The sequence below is a fragment of the Anomalospiza imberbis genome, chromosome 12 (genome assembly GCF_031753505.1).
Source record: "Anomalospiza imberbis isolate Cuckoo-Finch-1a 21T00152 chromosome 12, ASM3175350v1, whole genome shotgun sequence".
In the NCBI taxonomy this organism is placed as follows: Eukaryota; Metazoa; Chordata; class Aves; order Passeriformes; family Viduidae; genus Anomalospiza; species Anomalospiza imberbis.
Genome location: NC_089692.1, coordinates 16,778,340 through 16,799,745, shown reverse-complemented (window position 1 = coordinate 16,799,745; position 21,406 = coordinate 16,778,340). Strand labels below are relative to the sequence as shown.

Sequence of the window (21,406 nt, the reverse complement as noted above, 5' to 3'; positions counted from 1 at the left end):
TACTTCACCTGCAAGAGAACAGTTCAACTACTAAAAGAGTCAAAATTGGACAGCTCCATCACCCAGAGACTTCAGAGAGTGCAGCTGAAATACAACAGTCATAACTCAAAGGCTGCAGATGCAGCACAGAACATATAAGCACCAGAGGGGAAAAAATTACTCTGACAACTTTTCTTAAGAGTGCTGTTGTGAAGCCTTCAGCATGAGACACAAAACAAGCTCCAGCTATTCCATGTGAACTATACTCTGTAGTACTCACATATTTATGTTTAAATTAACCTTAATTTATACACTAAATATTTCTCTATTTATTCCATAAAGGAAGAAAGTAAATTAAAAGTTTGTAATATACAGCACCTTCACCCCAAGATATCAGTGATGATCATCACTTCAGCTGTTATGGCCAGAAGCACCAGGCATTCAACTTGTTCAAGAAATTCAGTAACCCAAATAATCTAATAATTCTAATTTGAAGAAGTCTGAATTATGGAACTCAATAATTATGTAATATTGCACCAAGACTACCTAGGAAAACTGGATTTGGAGGCAGTAGATGTTAACTGAGACCCCTTTTTAAAGGGTAAGCTACAGGAGATGGAGCCCTGCCTCCTTGTTCAGCCCTGCTTGGACTGCTTCTTTTTGTACCAGAGATAATGAGGGCGTTTCCCACCAAAATGGGAAGAATGACTGTAGCCTGCTGTCACAAGGGACATCCCAAATTTGAAATTCTCTTCAAGTTAATAAACTTCAGGACAGCAGGGGAAGCCCATCATGAACAAAACCCTTGCTGAGATGGCAAAAGCAGAGTGACCCATTTGCACACAAGACACAGGCAGTTTGGCTGCACAATATATTCTTACTGACACCTCCAAACTCTGAGTCATTCCAATTATGGAAGGCATTTTCTTCATAAACAGATAAAACATGATGGGAGGTGGGATGGTTCTGCCTGATAAGCTAATTATGTGCATGCTGTTGAAGTGTGATTAACTGCTTGCTTGAGTTGATGCCTGTTCCTAGCACAGATTACCTTTATTTATGTCAGAAGGGAAAGGAGCCAGGACCAAACATGAGAAACACAAATGGTGAAATCTGCTGGCTTTGCCATTAACAATATGGCACTGAAGGGATTGTCAGTGGCCACTCAAACTGCTTTCACAGGCTTTCCCAGAGCAATTTTAAAAAGGGTAAAAGGAGCTCAGGCAATGTAAAGTCAAAGACTTGGGAAAAGAACTGCACCAGATAATGTTTTCTCTTGGAAAGCGTTAAAACAACAACTGCTAAACCAGGCCTTCTTTGCTACTTTTTTTTTTTTTTTTTTTTTTTTTTTTTTTTTTTTTTTTTTTTTTTGGTAACTGGAAGATTATGTATTCAACTTGAGAAATCTTCATTATACAAGAAAGCCAATTACTAGAACATGTTGTTCCTCTAAGTCATCTAGAAGAACATTTCAGTTTATGCAGTTTGTCCATAATGTGTTTGATGTTTGATTCTTTCATGATCCTATGATGAATGAAGAATTAAGCTGATGTATGACTGGAATTAATCCAGTGTTTTCCACTGGCACAAATTCTGTTTCTATGGGCTGGATACTCTCTGAAAGACATTGAAGCAGCACTTCAAATGCAAAGCTCCTTCAGAACTGTTTTACCATAAGAATCAAAGAAAAAAATCAGATATTTCAATTCCCTCGTTATTCAGATCCTGCTTCTCCTTCAAAAGATGCAAAAAATCAAAATTAGTTATAACCAGATGCTGCACCCACAAATTCTGCCACAAGGAGTGAAAATTAGGAGCAAGAATAGCTTGCAGTAAATTACTGAAGTTATAGCACACCTCCAGTTGAATAGATCCCACCTTCTTTGTGTTATCTTTCCAGGATAAAGCATGTCCAAATAAGGCTTTTGAACAGAAGAAAAAAGCATGTTGTAACTATCTCATCTTTGTAACATCAGCAACTTCCCCCCGTTTTAGAGATATTGGGTTTATTTTGTTTTGACTAAGTGCTTTGAACCTTCAAAATTTTTGGTTCTGAACAAATCCCTTTTAAAGGAAAACTCAGGTTTGTGTCAGAATCTCTTATCTTGAATTAGCTCAGAACAGAGTCACACATCAGGCCATGATAAAATGCTTATGAATTCTGAATTCTGCAATCATTAGTTTCATGGAAGAGAATAAATCAGTATCAAAGATACACAAGAGTGTGGTGCACCAAGATGCCATTAAGGAAGCGTAATGAAGGTTATCTTGCTCAAGCACAGCTAAAGCAAGAGATTTTGTCCTCTTTTGAGTTTGTTGTCCCCTACTTCCCCCGCTCTTACCTAATCTTTCCTCTGCAAAATTATGTAATTTTTGGAATGTTTTCAAGGTCATTACAGAACTAAATGGTAGTAATATTTTTAAAGCCAGTGTCCTGATTTCATGCAGCTCTAAGTGTCTGAAAATGGGAGACCACTGCCTAGACCTTGAACACAAAACCAGGAATATGAAAGCACCAGGAGTGTGCAGACGGAAAACATTTCTTCAGCAAATACACTTCCTTTCCCCCTCATCAAGTGCATTTTCCACTGAGAAGCCCACAGACATGCTACAACAAATTCAGGCCCTGGTGTTCTTGCTGACACATCTCATCCTCACCACCAGTGTCTGCAGACTTCTTACACACACACAGAAAATTAGCAGAGTACAAGATTTGGATTAATGAACACATTTTGCCTTGAGTTTGTTCTACATATGGTATCTACAGCACATGATTAGCTGCCTGTGAAGCTGAAAGATCCCTTAGATCCTTCCAAAAGATCAAAGTAAAGCATCAACTGGGTGTTCAATTATTAGTGTCAACGATTCATAACATACCAACATCATCTTGCTTTTGCTGGAGGGTAAGATTCTGTAAACCCATGGATAGCTGAATTAAATTATAAATCACTTCAACAAGAAGCCTTCCCTTGTTATTAGAGTGGTAAATAAGGGCATCTGAATGTACATCAATCACACTTGAAACTGAATCAGACAATTACTGAAATGTAAGTGTATAATTACCTTCTGAAGTAGCCTCCTATTGAGAATTTAGAAGACTAGCTTTAAGTAACAGAATCAAAGGCATTCAGCACTGCATTCCAAAACCTGTCCTCCCCTACTCTGAGAGCAAAAACATCTGTGAGAGTATTTGCAATAATATTTTACTAGCCTTTCCATAAGACATTTCTTAACATACTATTAAATTATATAATCCTTTCAGGTACAAAGAGGCTCAACCCTTGAGCCCATGGAGTCCTGTGTGCAATACTGAAATTATTAATGAGCTAAAATTTGGCTTTTACTTCCAAGGTTCTGCAATTACATTGGATAGCATCACCTTGTACTGCTAAGGACTAATATCAGTCCAACATGTTATGCAAACAGGTATCAACACCTCAGGACATCAGGTCAAATTGACACTTAAAAAAACACATGAGGCTTAAGGGAGCTTAAGATCAATACCACAGGAGCAAACACTGACTTCAGACACCTGGACTGAAGTGCTCAACAGTGGGTGAGTCCCTGCAGACTCTGTTCAGCTCCATGGAGGTTATGAAGATTAAAATATACTCATTCTAAGAACTGGGTTATTGATGTGCCCTGCAGGGTACACAAAGAGACAGAGACCACAAACAGCAACTTGTCATCAAAGTAAAAAGGGAGAACACAGTCCTGTGCTCAACCATTCACTCATCCCAAAATATGTAAACTTTCTTCCCTTCCATTTAGGATAAATAACTGCTACTTTTGGAAATGGAATCATCTACATTTTCCAAAGCATTACAGAATGGAAAATAAGTTAATTTCTGATGGCTCCACAGAATATATGCAACACTTCCTAGTGCTGAATGGACACCTCAGAATCAAACTTGTTCCCTAAGAATCTTCACCAAGAGAATTCAAAGCATTTTCAGTGTCTTTTATAGTAATGACTGTTTCATAACTAACACAGTGAGGATGACCACAGTGAAACCCACCCAGAAAATCCAAGTTAGCCAAGGCACGACTACTGAGCTGAAACTGTTGTGCTCTTGATGCCTTGAGAAGGCTGACCTAGAACAGAGGCTGGACAGAGTTAAAGAATAAAGCAGGGATTTATTAAAAGGTCTCAATGGATCCACCTTGGGCAGCACCAGAGCCCAGCCAGGGCTGCACCCAAGATGAACCAAAATGGTCCCAAAATGCACGAGCGCTCCCGGGGGCTCTCACTGTGATCAGCTCTGCTCCATTGGCACATTGCAGTTCATTGTCCCATTCCAGCTCCAGCCCATGCAGTCCCATCCTGCTTGTTTTTCTCTCTCCAGCCCACGTTGTTTGTGCTCTTGGGCTGGAGATTGGGATCATTTGTCCTTGGTGCCCAGCTGGAGAAGGAATTGTTTTGTCTCCCTGCTCTGTGCAGAGAGCTCACCATCCCCTGGTATGAAGCCAAGAACTGCACACTAAAACAGCACAGAATGTGAAAAATATAAAAGCTCAAACCTGAGACATCATTTCCCCCCTTGAGGCATCATTCTGCAAAGGAAGGCTGCCCTGTGCCACCCTGCTGTTTACACCACACAGGGCACATGTGTTGTGTGAAATACCTCGCTGGAACTAAGCCCTGACATCAAATACAACAGTGACATGAATGCTGTCAGTGCTGCAGCAGTGCTACAACAGCTCCCTCTCTCAGGGCACGGGTGGTATCTAAGTATGGAACTGCAGAAGGAACAATGCAGATGCTTAAAGTAGTTGGTTTGACTGACAACTGCTTGGTATTTCTGCCCAACCTGTTCTTTTGGGGTGAAACAGCTGAAGTTTGAGCAGTTTGTCCCTTCTGAAAGGTGACTGCACCCTCCTACACCCACACTCCCAGCCAGAGCTGCTCCTGGGGACAAGGGGGGGGATGGAAGGTTCCCTCCTGCAGAGCCTTGAGCAGAGCTGCCTCGAGCAAATGAGAAGGGACAGAACCCTGCGAGCAGGGACAGCATCACATCCCCCTCTCTCCATGGGTTATTCACTGGATCTTGCTTCTGGACATGTATGGAAAGGAACTCGTTAGCTACAGGTTAACATTCACCCCAAAATCCACATCCACACTCAAGATTATCCCAAAACTCTAACAAAATGGAGGTTTATCCTTTGACAGTATAGAAAGAATTACATAACAAAGCCTTTCAGTACAACATAAAAATCTTCCTTCATGCAAGGATCTCAAAATTCTCTGCAAACAGTCTGACCCTTTCCAAGACTGCTGAGTAGAGGCTACTTTCCATTTTGTGAATTCCCACTTTGATAAGGAATCCACTACTCCCTGCACCTCCTTCTAGTCAGGACTAAAATGTTTATAAAGTCATATCTCCTAAAGTGAGAGAGCACAGCAAAATTAGATTAGGAAAATGATATAAAGCAACTGCTTGGATGAACAATTCAGTGAATGGTGTTCACTAAGCAGTAAATACAATTAATACTGAAATCCTTATCTTTTCTCAGTGTGGAAAAAACAGGCTAAGTTTTTCCATTACCGGAACTCACAGGAAAAAGCAGCTAGCAGCACTTTGGATGGTCATCTCCACACCACCAGATGTATGATACTTCCACAAGCAACACTGTACAGTCAACAGCTGCCCTAAGAAATCAGCGCTAACATTTTCAAAGCGTGCAACTTGCACACTTCTCTGAGCTCTTTAAGCTCCATAAATCTGATTTCCTGGTTTATTTTTACAGCAGCTCCCATCTGAGCATCAGAAACACAAACGAAACCAGCACAACCATAACCTCAGGCAGGGAGAAAGTTCAATGACACCTTTGTCACAGAACACAAATCAATGTTCTGAAGGTCTCTACGGAAACCTCTGCCAGAGCCAAGACAAAAACTCAGACTAGCATTTTTATCCATAACACTTTTCCCCTTGAAGCATATTCCAGTCTCATCTAGACTGAATGTTTGGTTCTAATTTTGAACATTACAATTCTAATTTCCCTCCCTGTGTTCTGTTTTCAACTCTTTAGTATTGTTTTAACCAATTGGTTTTATATGTTTTAATAAGGCCATAAACATGGTTGGTTCTACCTAGTTTTAAATCTTGTTCTCTTCTCCCATTGCATTGTTCAATGAAAAAAAAAAATCACAAATAAGTGAAAACAAAAGAGATCAATCAAATAGTACGAAAATGGTAAGCTAAGGCTTATTTCCTCAGATGAAATATTGCCCTGCTTCCTGAAAAAGTACTGCTAGCACACTTTGTATTTTGATGACAAAAATAATTTTACTAGCTAAGTATTTTAAATTGCAAAGGGAACCAGAAGAACTAACATACTATGAAAGAATAATTAATTATTTCATTGCTTATTCTTTCTAACTTGCACTGTTTACAGCAGCTGCCTGTTTAGCTGATTTAAGGATTCCTTTGCAGCTCATTTCAGGTTCACTGCAGATAATTCCCAGTTACACTGCAAATCCTTCTATCCTGACATATCTTGCCTTAATGTGTAATTCAAGGTATCAGTGCAACCTCTTCAAGTAGTCTCATTCCCTGCATATTGAGATACATTCAAGGCATGCTCCAAAAAGCCTGGATCTTTAAAGGGAAAAGTGGGGTTTACATGTTTTTTTTAAGAAGGACACAATCTCGGGCCTAACATTCTATTATGTATAAAATAAAACTGGAAGTCCATTCATTTGATGGCAAAACGGAATTTATCATACATTCAGAAAGTCCATAAAACCTTATGAAAAGCAGAGTCTCACAAGAAACAAAAAAAAAAAAAACAGTAATAAATGGGTTGTGCAAAACTGAGATCTGAGAGTCTCAAGTCTTAACACCACATCTGTAAATGTCAAAGGAGGACAATATTTACTCACAGCTTTCACATATGTCACCATTTTGAAGGAATGAATCTTCCTCACTATTCTCTGAAGCCAAAAAAGTACAACTCACTATAATGAGAAAAAAAAAAAAGGTGGCTTAAGAGCAACATCTTTACAGTATCTAAATCAAAGCCTTATTTAAGTCACAATATCCATAATTATGAGATAACCTGTCACAATTCACTCCCTGTAGATGACACATCAGGCAGGGAGCAAGATAAGGCAGAAAGTACAGAGAGGGGTCTCAGTCCTGCAAATTGTCCTGGATGGACACATCCCAAAGTCCAGGGGACAAACGTCATCCTGAGGGTAACAGCTGCCTATGCAAACAGAGGGATTTACTCACACAGCACGGAGGGTGAGGTCAGTGCTCAGAGAGCACAAAGTTCTCTGAGCACTGAGGAGAAAGTGGCTGAACATGGAGTTCATCTTTGGAGATACTCAATGCCAACACAAACCCATGGAACCCCTCTGGCTGGACCTGCTTTTCACAGGGGTTCAACAGGGCAATATCCTTCCAGCCTCAGATATTCTGTGATCCTTCAATATTCTATTCAAACACAATTTCTTTGGTCAAAAAAGAGCAACCAAGTGCCATAATCTCAGTAAAACACCTCAAAGGTAAAAAACCTTTGTGTCTACAGATCTCAGGGAAAGTTCAGGACTCTTTTGGACTTTGCAGGTGATTAAACACTTGGGAAAATATTCTCAAAACCTTCATCAAGATTATGAATTAATCCTGAAGGCATATGCAGCCATACAGAATCCTTACATTTAGCATTCAGGAATATGTGAGGGATTTTTCTGCTTGTGAGCTAGAATTCTCATACCTCTGTGAACACACCATTGATTATATGTCTGGATGGTATCTTAGGGGATGCCTCAAGGCTGTTTTAAACCCACTCTCCTGCTACACAGACAGGAGACAGGGAAATCAACTATGATTGAGGGATGCCCTCCATACCAGACACTCTGCACATCTCCACAGGTGCAGCAGCTCTGTATAACCAGGTACAGCACCAGGTCCATCTTGAAATTTCTATTTAAGAGTCCCAGAGGTTCACCAGCAAGAAATCATTGCTAAAGAAAAGAAAAAAATCTTTAGTACTTGCAGAATTCTTAGAATCTGCTTAGTTCTAATTCTCGCCAGCCATCCATCAAAAAATACAATAGAACCTACTGCATCTACTTCTGTCAAGGTTTTGCAAAACAGAAAGGAGTTTTGCAGAGTTTTAAGTAGCTTTGACACTGAATCCACTCTCTGGCATTCCCCAAGTGGCTCAGTTCTGCAAATGAAAAATGGAATACACCACAAGCCAGGTTTTGATAATGTAATTCTTCATTGTTTTCCTACTATAGCTCTCTCTCACAGACAGCTGGGACTGCTGATGTGAACTCAGGAGCAGTTCTGCTGCAGCCAGGTAGTGCTGTGCAGGGTCTTCCCACTGCCAAAAACATCCCAACCTCTTCAGGGGGCACAGCAGACTCCTGAGAGTGTGCTCCATGGTTCAGGCTCACGACAAACACAGCAGGATGTGGGACAGCCACTTTGATCCAGGGAGATGCTGTGAGGGCACAGCTCTCCCACACATGCTGGGACATTCAAAGGCAGCTGTGGTACCTTCACAGCACCAGGGAATCACAGACTCCCTAAGGCTGGAAAAGACCTCCAGGATCATCAAGTCCAACCTTTGACCTAACACGACCTTGTCAACTAAACCACAGCGCTGCCATGTCCAGTGATTTCTGCAACACCTCCAGGGTTGGTGACTCCAGCACTTCCCTGGGCAGCCCATTCCAATGCTTGACAACCCCTCCCATGAAGAAATGTTCAGCAGCAAGTCCAGAAACTCCCGTGTCCACCCAAATTACCCAGAGTCAAGGGTTCCTCAGCCCCTCTTAAGTATTCCAGACCTCTGCAGAACATCACACCCTGGGATGACGCTTGCAGGCACCCCCTGAGGGAATCACAGGGTGGTTTGGGTTGGAAGGGACCTTGAGGATCATGTAGTTCCACCCCATGCCGTGGGAAGGGACACTTTCCACTAGACCAGGTTGCTCCAAGGTCAGGGATGGAGCAGCCACAGCTTCTCTGGGCAACTTGCGCCAGGACCTCACCACCCTCAGAGAGAAGAATTTCTTCCTAATATCTGACCTAACCCTACTCTTTCAGTCTGAAGCCATTCCCCCCTGTCCTGTCACTACATGTATTGCAAATAGTCTTGCCCCATCCTTCCTCCGAGTCCCCTTCAGCTACTGGAAGACCACCATTAGCTCACCCTGGAGCTTTCTCTTTTCCAGGATGAACCATCCCAGTCCTTACAGCTGGAGGCAGCTCTGCAGGTGGGGTCTCACCTGAGCGGGGCAGAGGGGCAGAATCCCCCCCTTCCCTGCTGCCCACACGGGGGGATCAGCACGGGGGGATCAGCACGGGGGGACCAGCCTGGGGCACGGGGGGATGGGCCCGGGGCACGGGGGAATCAGGGCCGGGGCACGGGGGGATCGGGCCGGGGCACGGGGGGTTCAGGGCCGGGGCACGGGGGGATCGGGCCGGGGCACGGGGGGATCGGGCCGGGGCACGGGGGGTTCAGGGCCGGGGCACGGGGGGTTCAGGGCCGGGGCACGGGGGGATCGGGGCCGGGGCACGGGGGGATCGGGCCGGGGCACGGGGGGATCGGGGCCGGGGCACGGGGGGTACCAGCCTGGGGCACGGGGGCATCGGGCCGGGGCACGGGGGAATCAGGGCCGGGGCACGGGGGGTTCAGGGCCGGGGCACGGGGGGATCGGGGCCGGGGCACGGGGGGATCGGGCCGGGGCACGGGGGCATCGGGCCGGGGCATGGGGGGATCGGGCCGGGGCACGGGGGTACCAGCCTGGGGCACGGGGGGATCGGGGCCGGGGCACGGGGGGATCGGGGCCGGGGCACGGGGGGTTCAGGGCCGGGGCACGGGGGGATCGGGCCGGGGCACGGGGGGTTCAGGGCCGGGGCACGGGGGTACCAGCCTGGGGCACGGGGGGATCGGGCCGGGGCACGGGGGGATCAGGGCCGGGGCACGGGGGGATCGGGCCGGGGCAGGTCCAGCTGCCACCAGCAGCCCTGAGCTCTTCTCCCACAGCTGCTCCAGCCCGGGTCGATCGCGGGGGCTGCGGTACAAACATGGGGCCGGGAGAGGCTCTGATTTCACCACCGAGCGGCGAGCTCCGTTTCAGAGCGCCTCAGGCTGCGAGGGGAGGGCAGCAGCACCGCCGGGCCGGCACAGAAATCCACACGAGCACGGCTGCCCAGGGCAGTGCAGGCCCAGGGCAGCGCAGGCCGGGCTCCCCGCCGCCATCTCGGGCCGGCCCCCGCCCCGCCCGGCTCCATTTCCCGGGCTCGGCACCGCCCCGGCAATCCGGCAGCGACGGGCCGGGCCGGGCCGGGCCGGGACTGCAGCGCCGCAGGGACGGGGGGACCCGGGGGTGGCTCGGCCCCGCCGCAGCGCTCCCTCCTCCGGGAACAGCTCCCCTTTGGAGCCATCCCGGCGCTGAATCGCCTCCTGCTCCCCGCCGGCCGGGGAAGCGAAGGGCTGCGATTAAAGCGTGAACGAGAGCAGTGAGTAAGGAGGGGAACGTGCGCCGATGTGAAACGAGGACTGGTTTTAATGGGTGTGTTTGCGGTGTGTTTTGTAGGTCAGTTCCAGCGCACGGTGCGGAAGGAAAGAGGATGGAAGAAGGAAACGCTGCCAAGGAAAGAGTCCTCATAACTGGAGGAGGGGGTTATTTTGGCTTCCGGTTAGTGCATTAAATAGTTATTACATGCAGGAATAAATGTAGGCGGTTGCTGCTGGGGAGGCAGCAAAATCCATCAGTAGAATGGAGACCTGTGGGCCTGAGACACCTGATCCAGTTGATCCCATCTTCTGGTTCCTCGGGGGTCTCCGTTTTGAAGAACCTCAGTTACTCTGTTTCCAGAGGCTGCAGGTGACGCTGTTATCCCGTTTCCAAATGTCAGGCAGCAGCTGCCTGGCAGACATTTACCTGTGTGCTCACCTCTATAGATGGGTGGGATCACCATCATCAGCCTGCTCTGAAGGACAAGCCTACACTTGCACACACATTTTTCTTTTGACCTGCAAATAGTTACACATGTGCTTAGCTCTACAGATTAACAACTCCAGCTGAACCCTCAAGAATATCTTATTTTCATGAACAGTGATGGTTTAGGATTAAGGTTGTTAATAAGGTGCACATTTCAGTGAGATCTATTTTCCCTTACTGTAGCTGGCTCTGCAGGCCATGTAAAGAAAAAATCCTGTTCTGAGCCCTAGACTATAACTGCTCACAGGAGGAGAGATCACAGTCAGGACCAGAAAATAAAGTAAATTTCAAGTCAGGGGAAGGAAAGAAAAAATCTGAGGAGATGCCTATCTGACTTCTGCTTGGTTTTTCCCTCCACTCTCATGCCCTTAAAGCAATACAGACATACAAAAATACAGGAAAGGAGAAGAGAAACACCAGAGTTACACTTTGTGACTTGGAGTAAAATGTAGAAATGTGGCAAAGCATTCATAGCAGTTTACAAGCATCTGTCCCACTCCTCCATAAATTTCGAACACAGTGGCGAAAACCAAAGTGTCGTTTTGCCAAAACTGGATGGCACAAAAGCAGTAAGATAAAACAAGTAAAGTTTTTTTGTTTGTTTTTTTTTTTTTTAATATTTGGCAATAGTTGCACATCTGAAAGTTGCTGTTGCTGATCTGAAGGGGACAGAACTTCAGTTATTTCTCTTCAGAACTTTCATTTATAGCAGTTCTGCTTCTTTTTTTTCTTTTTTTTTTCTCCAAGTATTGATGGAATGTGAGAAATCTGTTCAGTACCTAAACTATCACAGCTGAATCTTCCCTGTAGTGGCGGGCTGAGCATTTAAAAGACTCCCATCAGAAAAATAATCAGCATAAGAACAGTTAAGAGTCCTCTCTCCCTTCCAGGTGAGATGTTTCACGCACCATGGTGCTGTATCCTAACGTATGGTTTCTGTCATGTTTCAGTTTAGGTTGTGCCATATATCAAAAGGGAGTCGATGTGATCCTCTTTGATGTCGTGAAGCCACTTCAACCCGTGCCAGAGGGAATAAAGTTCACGCAGGGGAATATCTGTTGCCTGTCTGAAGTGGAAGAAGCTCTCAGAGATGTAATCTGCGTATTCCATATCGCTTCCTATGGAATGTCTGGCAGGGAGCAGCTGAACCGAAAACTTATAGAAGATGTTAACGTGAAAGGAACAGAAAATGTCATCCAGGCCTGCAAGAGCAGGGGAGTGTCGAGCCTGGTTTATACAAGTACCTACAACGTGATATTTGGAGGCCAGATTATAGAAAATGGGGACGAGTCTCTGCCTTATCTACCTCTGCACCTTCACCCCGATCACTACTCCCGAACAAAATCTTTAGCTGAAATGAAGGTGCTGGAGGCAAACGGTGCTGAGCTGGGAAATGGGAGCGGTGTCCTGAGGACCTGTGCTCTCCGGCCAGCAGGGATCTACGGGCCTGGGGAGCAGAGACACCTGCCAAGAATAGTCAGCTACATTGAAAGGGGACTGTTTAAATTTGTGTATGGAGACCCTCTGAGTCTGGTAGAGTTTGTACACGTGGACAACCTGGTCCAGGCTCATGTCCTTGCCTCCGAGGCCCTCAGAGCCAGCAAGCAGCACATTGCTGCAGGCCAGGCCTATTTTATTTCCGATGGCAGGCCTGTAAATAACTTTGAATTTTTCCGACCGCTAGTGGAAGGTTTGGGTTACAAGTTCCCAACCTGGCGCCTTCCCCTCTCCCTTGTCTATTTTTTTGCATTCCTTACTGAAATAGTTCATTTTCTTGTGGGGCGCCTTTATAACTTCCAGCCCCTCCTCACTCGCACGGAGGTTTACAAAACTGGTGTCACCCACTACTTCAGCATGGAGAAGGCCAGGAAGGAGCTGGGCTATGAGCCCCAGCAGTACAGCCTGGATGAAGTGGTGGAGTGGTTTAGATCCCAGGGATGTGGCCCAAAGGCAAGAAATTACACCATGATGCAGCTGGTTAGGGATGGAGGACTGCTTGTGGTGCTCATTGCTGTGCTGGTCTCCTGGCTTCCATCTGCAGCAGCATTTTCACTCTGAGAGATGAAATACTGAGGACAGAATTTTGTTATGTTCTCTGCTTACTCTTGGTTTTGACAAGTAATAAAAGATTTTTTTAAAAAATACATATTTGTGTGATTGAGGTAAATAACAGCTTTATCCCCAAGGAATGGAACTGCTGAGTAAAAGGGTGCAATTTTTTATATATACATTCTCTTCAAAGTAAAATTGATCAGATCACTAACAAGTTGAAGCTCAGAATTACTGCATACAGCGTTTTATTCTCAGGCACAACAGCACAATACAGTGAATGGAACAAATGTCCTTAGGCTAACTCTTCCTCCCTGATGGGATTATATTCCTGATCCCTGCCCTTTATTCCTAAAGAGTTTGTGTTACATGATCCAGAGGAGAATAAACTTATTCTTTGATCACATTCCAAACCCCAGTTCTGCTTCCCAGCTTGGATGTATATATGCCTAACCAAGATTAACTGATAAACTTCTAGACAATAAATAAATGAGGTTTTTACATGAATACATTCTAGTATGCTTTCCTGAGTTAACCCAGATATCTAATGACATTTCTGGAAAATGCACCATGCTTAATCTAAATTACAGCAAAGTGCTTGAAGCACCACAGATTTGTAGATTTTTCTAACAGTAAAATATGCCTGTTTAAAATGAATGAGCCAGCTGAAGTGCATTCATAAATAAAACTTATGATTTTTCCAGAATTATTTAATGGTTAAACAAATAATTCATCAAAGACATTTGGTGAGTGATTGCATTCACATTTTACTATTTATAAAACACTTTTAGCCTTTAATAATATTTCTTTAACACCTGACACCATCTGAATAGAATTTCACCTTTGTGATATGAAGATAAACACTTGCTACAAGGAAACTCATAATTTTGTGGAATTTTAAGATTAGAAGATAAAAGTACAGGTCACTGCTGTTCCATGCAATTCCCCCTGTCAATTTAATATAGAAACTGAGAAACTTCACCTCAAATGTTAAACACAAAGTTGTTTTCCCTTAACTCATCAGCATTGCAGCTTCTGTACCCCTTGATAAAAGCAGAATCCTTCAAGAATTTAAAACTTATCTTTAAACTTTAGTCTTTCCATTTTAATGGCTGAAGCTACACTGATCTTAAATTAATAGTAACTTCCAGATGCTTCTGTTCAACTCTGCTGCAACTGAAGTGGGGAAGTAAAGAATAAGAAGCAGAGCAGTTCCCTTGCACTGTTAAAGGAGTCTCAGAAAACAAGAGGGCCTAGAGGAACCAAGCTAGAAACCCACAGCCACCCCTGCTTAGAAGATGCAGATTTTTACAGCTCATGGTGACTGAAGACAGCATTATTTTTTGCTTGTTGAGTTCTCTTCCTGGTAAGTTTACCTTAAAAAAAAGCAGCCCACACTATTGATAGTTTTTTGTATTTTTATGCTTCAAGTCTGACTTTTCTCCCTCATTCCCTTACCACTAAGTACACCATGAAAGAAATTAAATTAATACTTAGCTTGAGGGACAGCTCAAGAGAGAACTCAGTTTTTTTTCCCTCTCTAATAGCAAATAAGCTGTTTCTGTAGCAGGAGTGTTGCACTCTCTTATAAAGAGCTTATGTGTCTCCAACTGAGCGCTGATGGCACAAGGGCCACTCTCCAGGAGTCATTAATATACAACATCATCTGTGGAAAGAAGACATCTTCTTTTCAATAAAACAGAAAAAAGATTCCCATGACCTCATGAAAGCACTGGACCCATGCTCTCTTTCCAACAGCTCTGTTTTTTTCAAGTGGAAACCACTTTGTTCTTTTCCACTTTAAGTTCTCTGGCTTTGACACAATGTTATCAGAAATAGATTACAAAATTCTAATGCCAGCAGAAGACAAAACCAAAACGTAGAAGAAATTGCACGAGCCTGTTGCACAGAAACAGCATCGGTATTTCATGCCAAGTCTTGTAAAAAAATTGTTTTTAATGTAGGGAATTGAACTCCTGTGCCCCAGAGGAACTTTCTCTGCTACTTGTAATCTTTTAGCAAAACTCAGCTACTGCTATTTATAATTATCTCAATGGTGGGTTTAGTGAAAATCATCTATAGAAGGGTCCTTAAGCCATGAATCCTAAATCCACACTGTCAGTACCAGCTGAGGTTCAGGCCCTGGTCAGCTTTTGAGGTACAGGAGCAGCAGCAGCTCCCGACAAGATAAAAATAGCCCAACAAAACCCCAGATACCAGAAGTCCTGCAGGAGCTGAGCTCAACACATGAAGTTTTTCTTCTGCCTGGAGTCAAGGACAGAACTCTCTGATAACAGAGCACGAGGCACTGTTTTGTCCTAATGGCCCAAGAGTGTGCTCCAGCACAGGGATTAATGTGGGGACACACCCCAGAGCCATCATCAGCGCACTGGTTCATTAATTCCCCATCAATTAGCTCCATCTATTAAAAAAAACCAAAGTCCTGACCACAGCAGAGGTGAAGGATACACTTACTCTTTCAAAAGGAAAACAGGCAGTCTGTGGCTTAAAGAGATATTCTAAAGCTGCTTGAAAATTCCAGCCCTGTAAAGACAGTCACAGCTGCTGTATTTGAAGTATTTTACAATGTGAATTCTCTCTCCTTTCTCCTGTTTTTTTTTTTTGTCATTACTCCTCGTGCATGAATAGCTGGGTAAATTAGGGTAATTAATTCAAGTGTTGTGTCTCTTTTCAAATTTTCGTCTTACCTGTTTTCCTGAAACTGAATTACCAGAAATGCACCTAAAAATTGGAAGAGGAAAATGAAAATATAGTTCAAATTCAATTTTTCCTAGTCCTCAAAATTACTGGACAATTGATAGGTGCCTCACTATGAAGAATGATGCCGATATTTAAAGTGAAGTTTTAGAATACTTGGTCAGCTACTTAACCTCAGACACATCATTTCAAGGTACAAATTTGCAAGATATACATTAAAACTTCTCATGTGTATTTAAATATATTTATTTTAGTTGCTTAATCAAACCAGATTTTTCTAGGCCCTTCTCCTAAGGGGACCCAACCAAAATGTCCTTTTGTTTCTATTTATCTATCCACATACTTTCCAAATTATAGTGGCAGATTTAATAATTTACTATGTGCTCTTCAGAGAAAAGGGTCTTGAAGGCTGATAATTTACACATATTGTAAAGAATTTGGGGATTCAACTGTAATTCAGGAGTATACAAGTGTTGGGGGAACTACTGCTTTGCTTTAGTCAAGCTCACAATTCTGTTTTGCTGGAGTAACAGCTAAAAATGTAGACTAGCAATGAATTAAACTGCTTTTAATTTAATTTTAATTATTTAAAAACTAATAGCTGAGCATGTTTATAAATACTGTTATGGATCAGAAGATAAATTCCTCTCTGAACTGATTCTGAAGGTTAATTTTCATTATATTTAACTTCTGTTTCTCATGATATAAAAGGAATTTCAGTCTGGAACAAAGCCAACTTGTTGGACTGCAGTTAAAAATGCTGACACTTGACCGTAGCAGAACTCAACCACTGCATTCAGCTTCCACACCACATTCAGATTTTTCCAACTGGTTTGGGGAGTTCAAAGATAATGGCTGGTACACAGCTCACACCTTCTCACCATCTCCAAGGTTAAAGAACTGCAAAACTAACAAAATGCTTTCAACAGAGAAATATATAGATATGTTGGGGTGGAAAAAAGTGGCAATACAGGCAGTAAAACACCTAAATGTAGTAATTTTTTGGACTCCAGAACTCATGCACACCAATACTCCCTAAGTTTGGCTGATTTAATGACCTAAAGAATTAGGCTGCAGACACCTCACAGGGATTCATGTTCAATAAGCATGCAATTTTGATCAAAAGATGAGAAAAAATCGGTTCCCAAGACTCCCAACAATTAAAAAAATCACCACAGAAAGACAGAGTGCATCCACCTAGCAGCAGTTCTCCCTGTGAACCTCAGAGGCAGAAAGTGTTCTAATAAAATTTTTTTGTAAACATCAGTATTTCTGTCCTTCTAAATAACCACAAATTTAATCTTTACCTTGCTCAAGCCCATAAAAATCTGACTCTCACTAGAGCTGGAGTTTCTATCTGCCTCTCACTGAAAAGTTGGTTTGGAGTCACAAGTTAAACTCAATCTTTGACCTTTTCCTTCTGCCTCGTGTGTTTGGAGCCAGAGGAAGTGTAATGATAACCATGTCTACTGAAACAATCTTTGAGTCAGTTCATGTTAAAAACACAGAAATGCCCTTCCTCCAACCTTTAGCAGAGCCCACCCTACCCTACCAGCAGATTACTTTTCAGTAAGAACTCTCTGCTTCAAATGACTGGCAAAAGTAATGAAATTCAACAAGCAATGCTTAAACAAAGAAGCACCAGGTATCATTCACATCAATGTGAGATATTAACAATTATTTATTAAAATAAGTTATTTCAATTATTTAAAACAGTTTCTATAAGAATATAACAATTTAACAATTGTTAACTTCAAAAATTTATAAATGCTTTCCCTCCTGGATTAAAAAAAATAGCACACACATTCAATTCTACTTCCATACTCAAACAGTTGCAACTGTGATAAAGTTGCTACAGAGTCTGCCCCAAAGAAGAACTGAGAGGTGAGGACTTGGACATAAAACACAGAATGCAAGAACCAAGAGAAGAGTTAGAACACAGCCTTGCCCACCACTTGCAAGTCAGCAGAAGAGTCACTGCAGTATTTTCATTCTGCACACAGTGTAACATCATATTCTGGTGAAAAGTTTTACTGTAAAACAAAATGCATTTGCATAAATACTGATGGAGTGCCTCTTATAACCCCTGACATTATGAGTGAGTGGAGAATGTGCACAGCACTTTTCAAAGGACTGCAAAATGAGCTAATTCTTAAATATTTGCACAAGGGCAGCATGAGAGAATCACTCCTGTGTCCATCACACAGTGGCTGTGCTGTGTCAGGAATACACACACCAGTGGAGAAAGCCAGGACAAGTGGACAGTTTGGCTGGGTCTGCTCTAGAACTGAATTCCGACAGGCAGAACGATCCACACCTGGATAATGAAGAGAAAGCCAGCTCTATACAGCAGTCTAGGTTGTAGCTCCACCTCCCAAATCCACAGCTGATGGGATTTTTTTTCTTTGTCTGAGCAGGGTTTACACCCATCTAATCCTTGAACAGGTCAATCACAGCTCAGTATTGAAGAGATTTCAGGAAGAAGGTGAAAAGCAGAGAATTGCCTTTAACTTTTCTCTGATATCCAGTTGGGTGATTAGTAATTAATTTCTTTATAATAAAAAATTTACAGAAGCCACCCCATTGTGGGATACACTAATACAGCACTTTCATCTCTGAGACAAGACTGTCTTTACAGAATAGCTAAAACCTCAAGGGGGTTCCTCAAACCATCATCTGTGAATGCACAATGGCATCAATTAAGCGCCTCTTGAAACAACAGAAGTCACAGCGTGGGGAGCAAGAGAAATTGAAAATTGCTGAGGCAGCTGCATCAGGCCATGAATCCCAAATCTGTGCAAGTCCTCTGTGATCAGAAGTACAGCTCTGTGGAAGCAGCATTTTGAGCCTCAGGCAGTCACTCTGAAAACTAAACTCCTCTGCACACATTGGAATATTGAAATTGGGAATTTAGATCGCAAAACTCATCCCATGTAGAGATAAGACAACCAGGAATTTGATGGTAACAATACAGCACTAGCACAAAGGACCAACACATACACAAATTATGAAAACTGCTGTGAAATATTCCATCGAAGGCCTTTAGTTCTGCTCTGGCAGGAAAATACACTTGCTAATCGAACAAGTATTCTCATCTGCAGCTTCATGTTCTTGATTTGATTATAGGCACCAGAAGGATGTACCTCTATATTTGTGCACACTATCATTCTTGGATTAGTTACGTTTTGGGAAAACAGTCTACATTTACAGAACCTATCATTTGACTATCGTCTACATAGGATTGCAAGATTAAAAATTGACAGTTCATTTAAAAATTCATTTCTAAGCACATTAGCAGCTGAAAGGATTTGCAGAAATGATACTGTACAAAAGTACGTGCTCCTCAGAATTTTAAATACCTTCCCTTTCTGCAAACAAACAGATATCTCTTACTGCGTATCTTAAAACTTCTCCTTCCAGTGCCTTGAGGCTGTGAACAGAAGTTCAGAGGGGCTATGAACAGAGGTTCACACATTGCTCCTTTCTTAAACCTTTAAAGAGAATTCAACAGGAAAAACACAACTACAGTAACAGAGGGTATTTGCTTTCAACAAAATTAACATATTATCTTGTTCTCGAAAATGTAACAGAAAAATTTTAATAAGAGACAATAGCTGCCTGAGATATTTTACACAGTATCAGCAGCACAATCTGCTGTCTTGAGGACTGTAACATACATGACATGACAATGCTGGTGTAGAAGTGCTTTTACAGCATTTAATAAATTAAAAACTCACTACTAGTTAATCTTGAGGAGCCAGGTTGTTAAAGTGGTGTGATTCCATGCATGCAAATTGTTGTGACTGTCTTATCTACAGCCTGTGTACACACATACAGGAGATTATTTGTACTTCAGGTATTGAGAATGACAAGTGAGGTCCATCCAACTACACATCCTCAAGTTTTAAAAATCTTGAATACACAGAAGTTCTGGCTGTATAGAGGGTATGCTTTGTACAGAATATAAATTATTAGGTATTAAAACAGTTTTTCTTAGAAGAAGAAATTATAAAGGAAATCCGTATCTTCTCTTCCTTCTCTTCTTCCAGTCATTCTGTCTGATGAGACCATTACTGAGTAGGATGACCAGGATAAATTCATCTCTTCCTGAACTGCACCATAAAGCACACATCAAAGAGTGATGGGCTCTAAGAGTAGAATTTGCTGTTACTGACTTTCTTCTCCTTTAATCTTAAGGGAAAATAAAAGGAAAAAGTCAAGCCTAACAGGAATTTCTCAGAGGAAAACAGTCTATGAAATTCAATGTACTTGGATACCAATGGCAAGTAATGCATCAGCAATGAGCACTGCAATTTTTCCCTCAATAAACGGGAGTAAACAAGTGATTCACGCAACTGTTCAGCACACACAAAAAACAGCAAGAATATTTAAAGTCTTGAGATCTACTCAAAACTTCCTCTTGGTACATGAAGCCTCCCTCTATCTCCCTCACCCCCAGCCCAAAGGTGGCAGCAAAGGAGAAGGAACCTTCCCCTGTGCTCTGGATAATGCACTGACACTGAACTGACAATGCTGTGCTGTTTCAACTCAATACTGGTTTTATCTTTTGTGGTTTGTGTATCTGCTTCCACATATCTCATATGTGCATGACATTTCCAGGGACATAACTCTGATAGTGTAGCAAGAGTGAAGAGGTTTATTTATTTGTCTGTATATACTTCCAGGCTTTCCTCCCAGAGAGCAGCAGAGAGGGATATAAAACCTGACAGGATTGCGAGTGTCACTGTGATCACTGCGACTGAGATTCCACTGCACACATTCCTCAGCTTCTGCTGGCCTCTAGTGGCTTGAGGCCCATCCTGGCTTCTCTACAGCCCTTCCTCATTCCAGATGAGCTCATTGTACCCTCACCACTCTTTAGATGCTCCTTTTGATATGTCTGAGGTTTCCTTACCATAAATCTTGTCTAGACAGAGCTGCCTTGGAAGGGAGACTGATCATCAACCCACCTGCGGTTGCAAGTTTCTTGATAAATCTGTAGTTTGTGCTCATTGACGTTGAATTCTTTCAGAATAGCATCCCTATTAGGATTCCTCAGGTTCATGTGGCTGTCATAGAGGAACAGCTGGGTATTCAGCTCCTCCTGGCGCTTCCGAAGTTGCCGACAGGAGGAATAAAGCTCTTCTTCACTTTCCTTCAAAGGAATATTGGAAATCAAGGTGATTTTGTAAAACACGTTCCCAAAATGACACAGAACCAGCAGAGTTTGGGGATGAGTTTGTTTCTCTAATGACATTTTAATAACTGCATAGAACGTTTTATAAAGTTAGTTTGATAGGATGTTTCTGGAATGTTTCTGGAAACAAACTAACTTAGAAAGCACTAAAAAAAAAAAACCTCCTCAGCTCCAAAGTAAGACCAGCTATACCCTCTGACAGGGACATCAGGGACATTCTAGCACAGGTCACAAAATTTATGTATCTAAACCCTTCTACTGGAATATTTTTCCCTAATAGACCATGCCAGTCTGTTGAGGAAAGAACAGAAAATAGTGTATCATGATGGCGTATCAGATTATAATAATATTAAAAATACATTTTTTAAAATGTTTAGGTTTTGGGTCTTCCATCATATTTGGGTATCATGCAACAAAGTGACAATCCTGGGAATTTTTTATTTAAATGCAGACTAAAGATCAAAATACTGACTGGTAAATAGGACCCCATACAG

General features: G+C 42.8%; 2 protein-coding genes across 9 annotated transcripts in view; one reads left to right on the top strand and one right to left on the bottom strand.

Annotated features, from left to right (window-relative positions):
- The first annotated feature begins 10,354 nt into the window (after positions 1-10,354).
- Positions 10,355-13,504, top strand: SDR42E1 (short chain dehydrogenase/reductase family 42E, member 1). The gene is made up of 3 exons (XM_068203115.1): positions 10,355-10,463; positions 10,541-10,642; positions 11,899-13,504. The coding sequence occupies exons 2-3, from the start codon at positions 10,575-10,577 to the stop codon at positions 13,004-13,006; spliced, it is 1,176 nt and encodes a 391-aa protein (XP_068059216.1). The 5' UTR covers positions 10,355-10,463; positions 10,541-10,574; the 3' UTR covers positions 13,007-13,504.
- Positions 13,505-17,378: 3,874 nt separating this feature from the next.
- PLCG2 (phospholipase C gamma 2) overlaps positions 17,379-21,406 on the bottom strand; it is a 64,806-nt gene continuing 60,778 nt past the window's right edge. For all 8 annotated transcript variants that reach the window (XM_068203107.1, XM_068203109.1, XM_068203110.1 and 5 more), the window contains 2 exons: positions 20,686-20,870; positions 17,379-19,906 (listed from right to left, as the gene is read on the bottom strand). In XM_068203107.1, the coding sequence (XP_068059208.1) occupies positions 19,864-19,906; positions 20,686-20,870 (228 nt within the window). In that variant the 3' untranslated portion in view covers positions 17,379-19,863. The remainder of the gene's footprint in view (positions 19,907-20,685; positions 20,871-21,406) is intronic.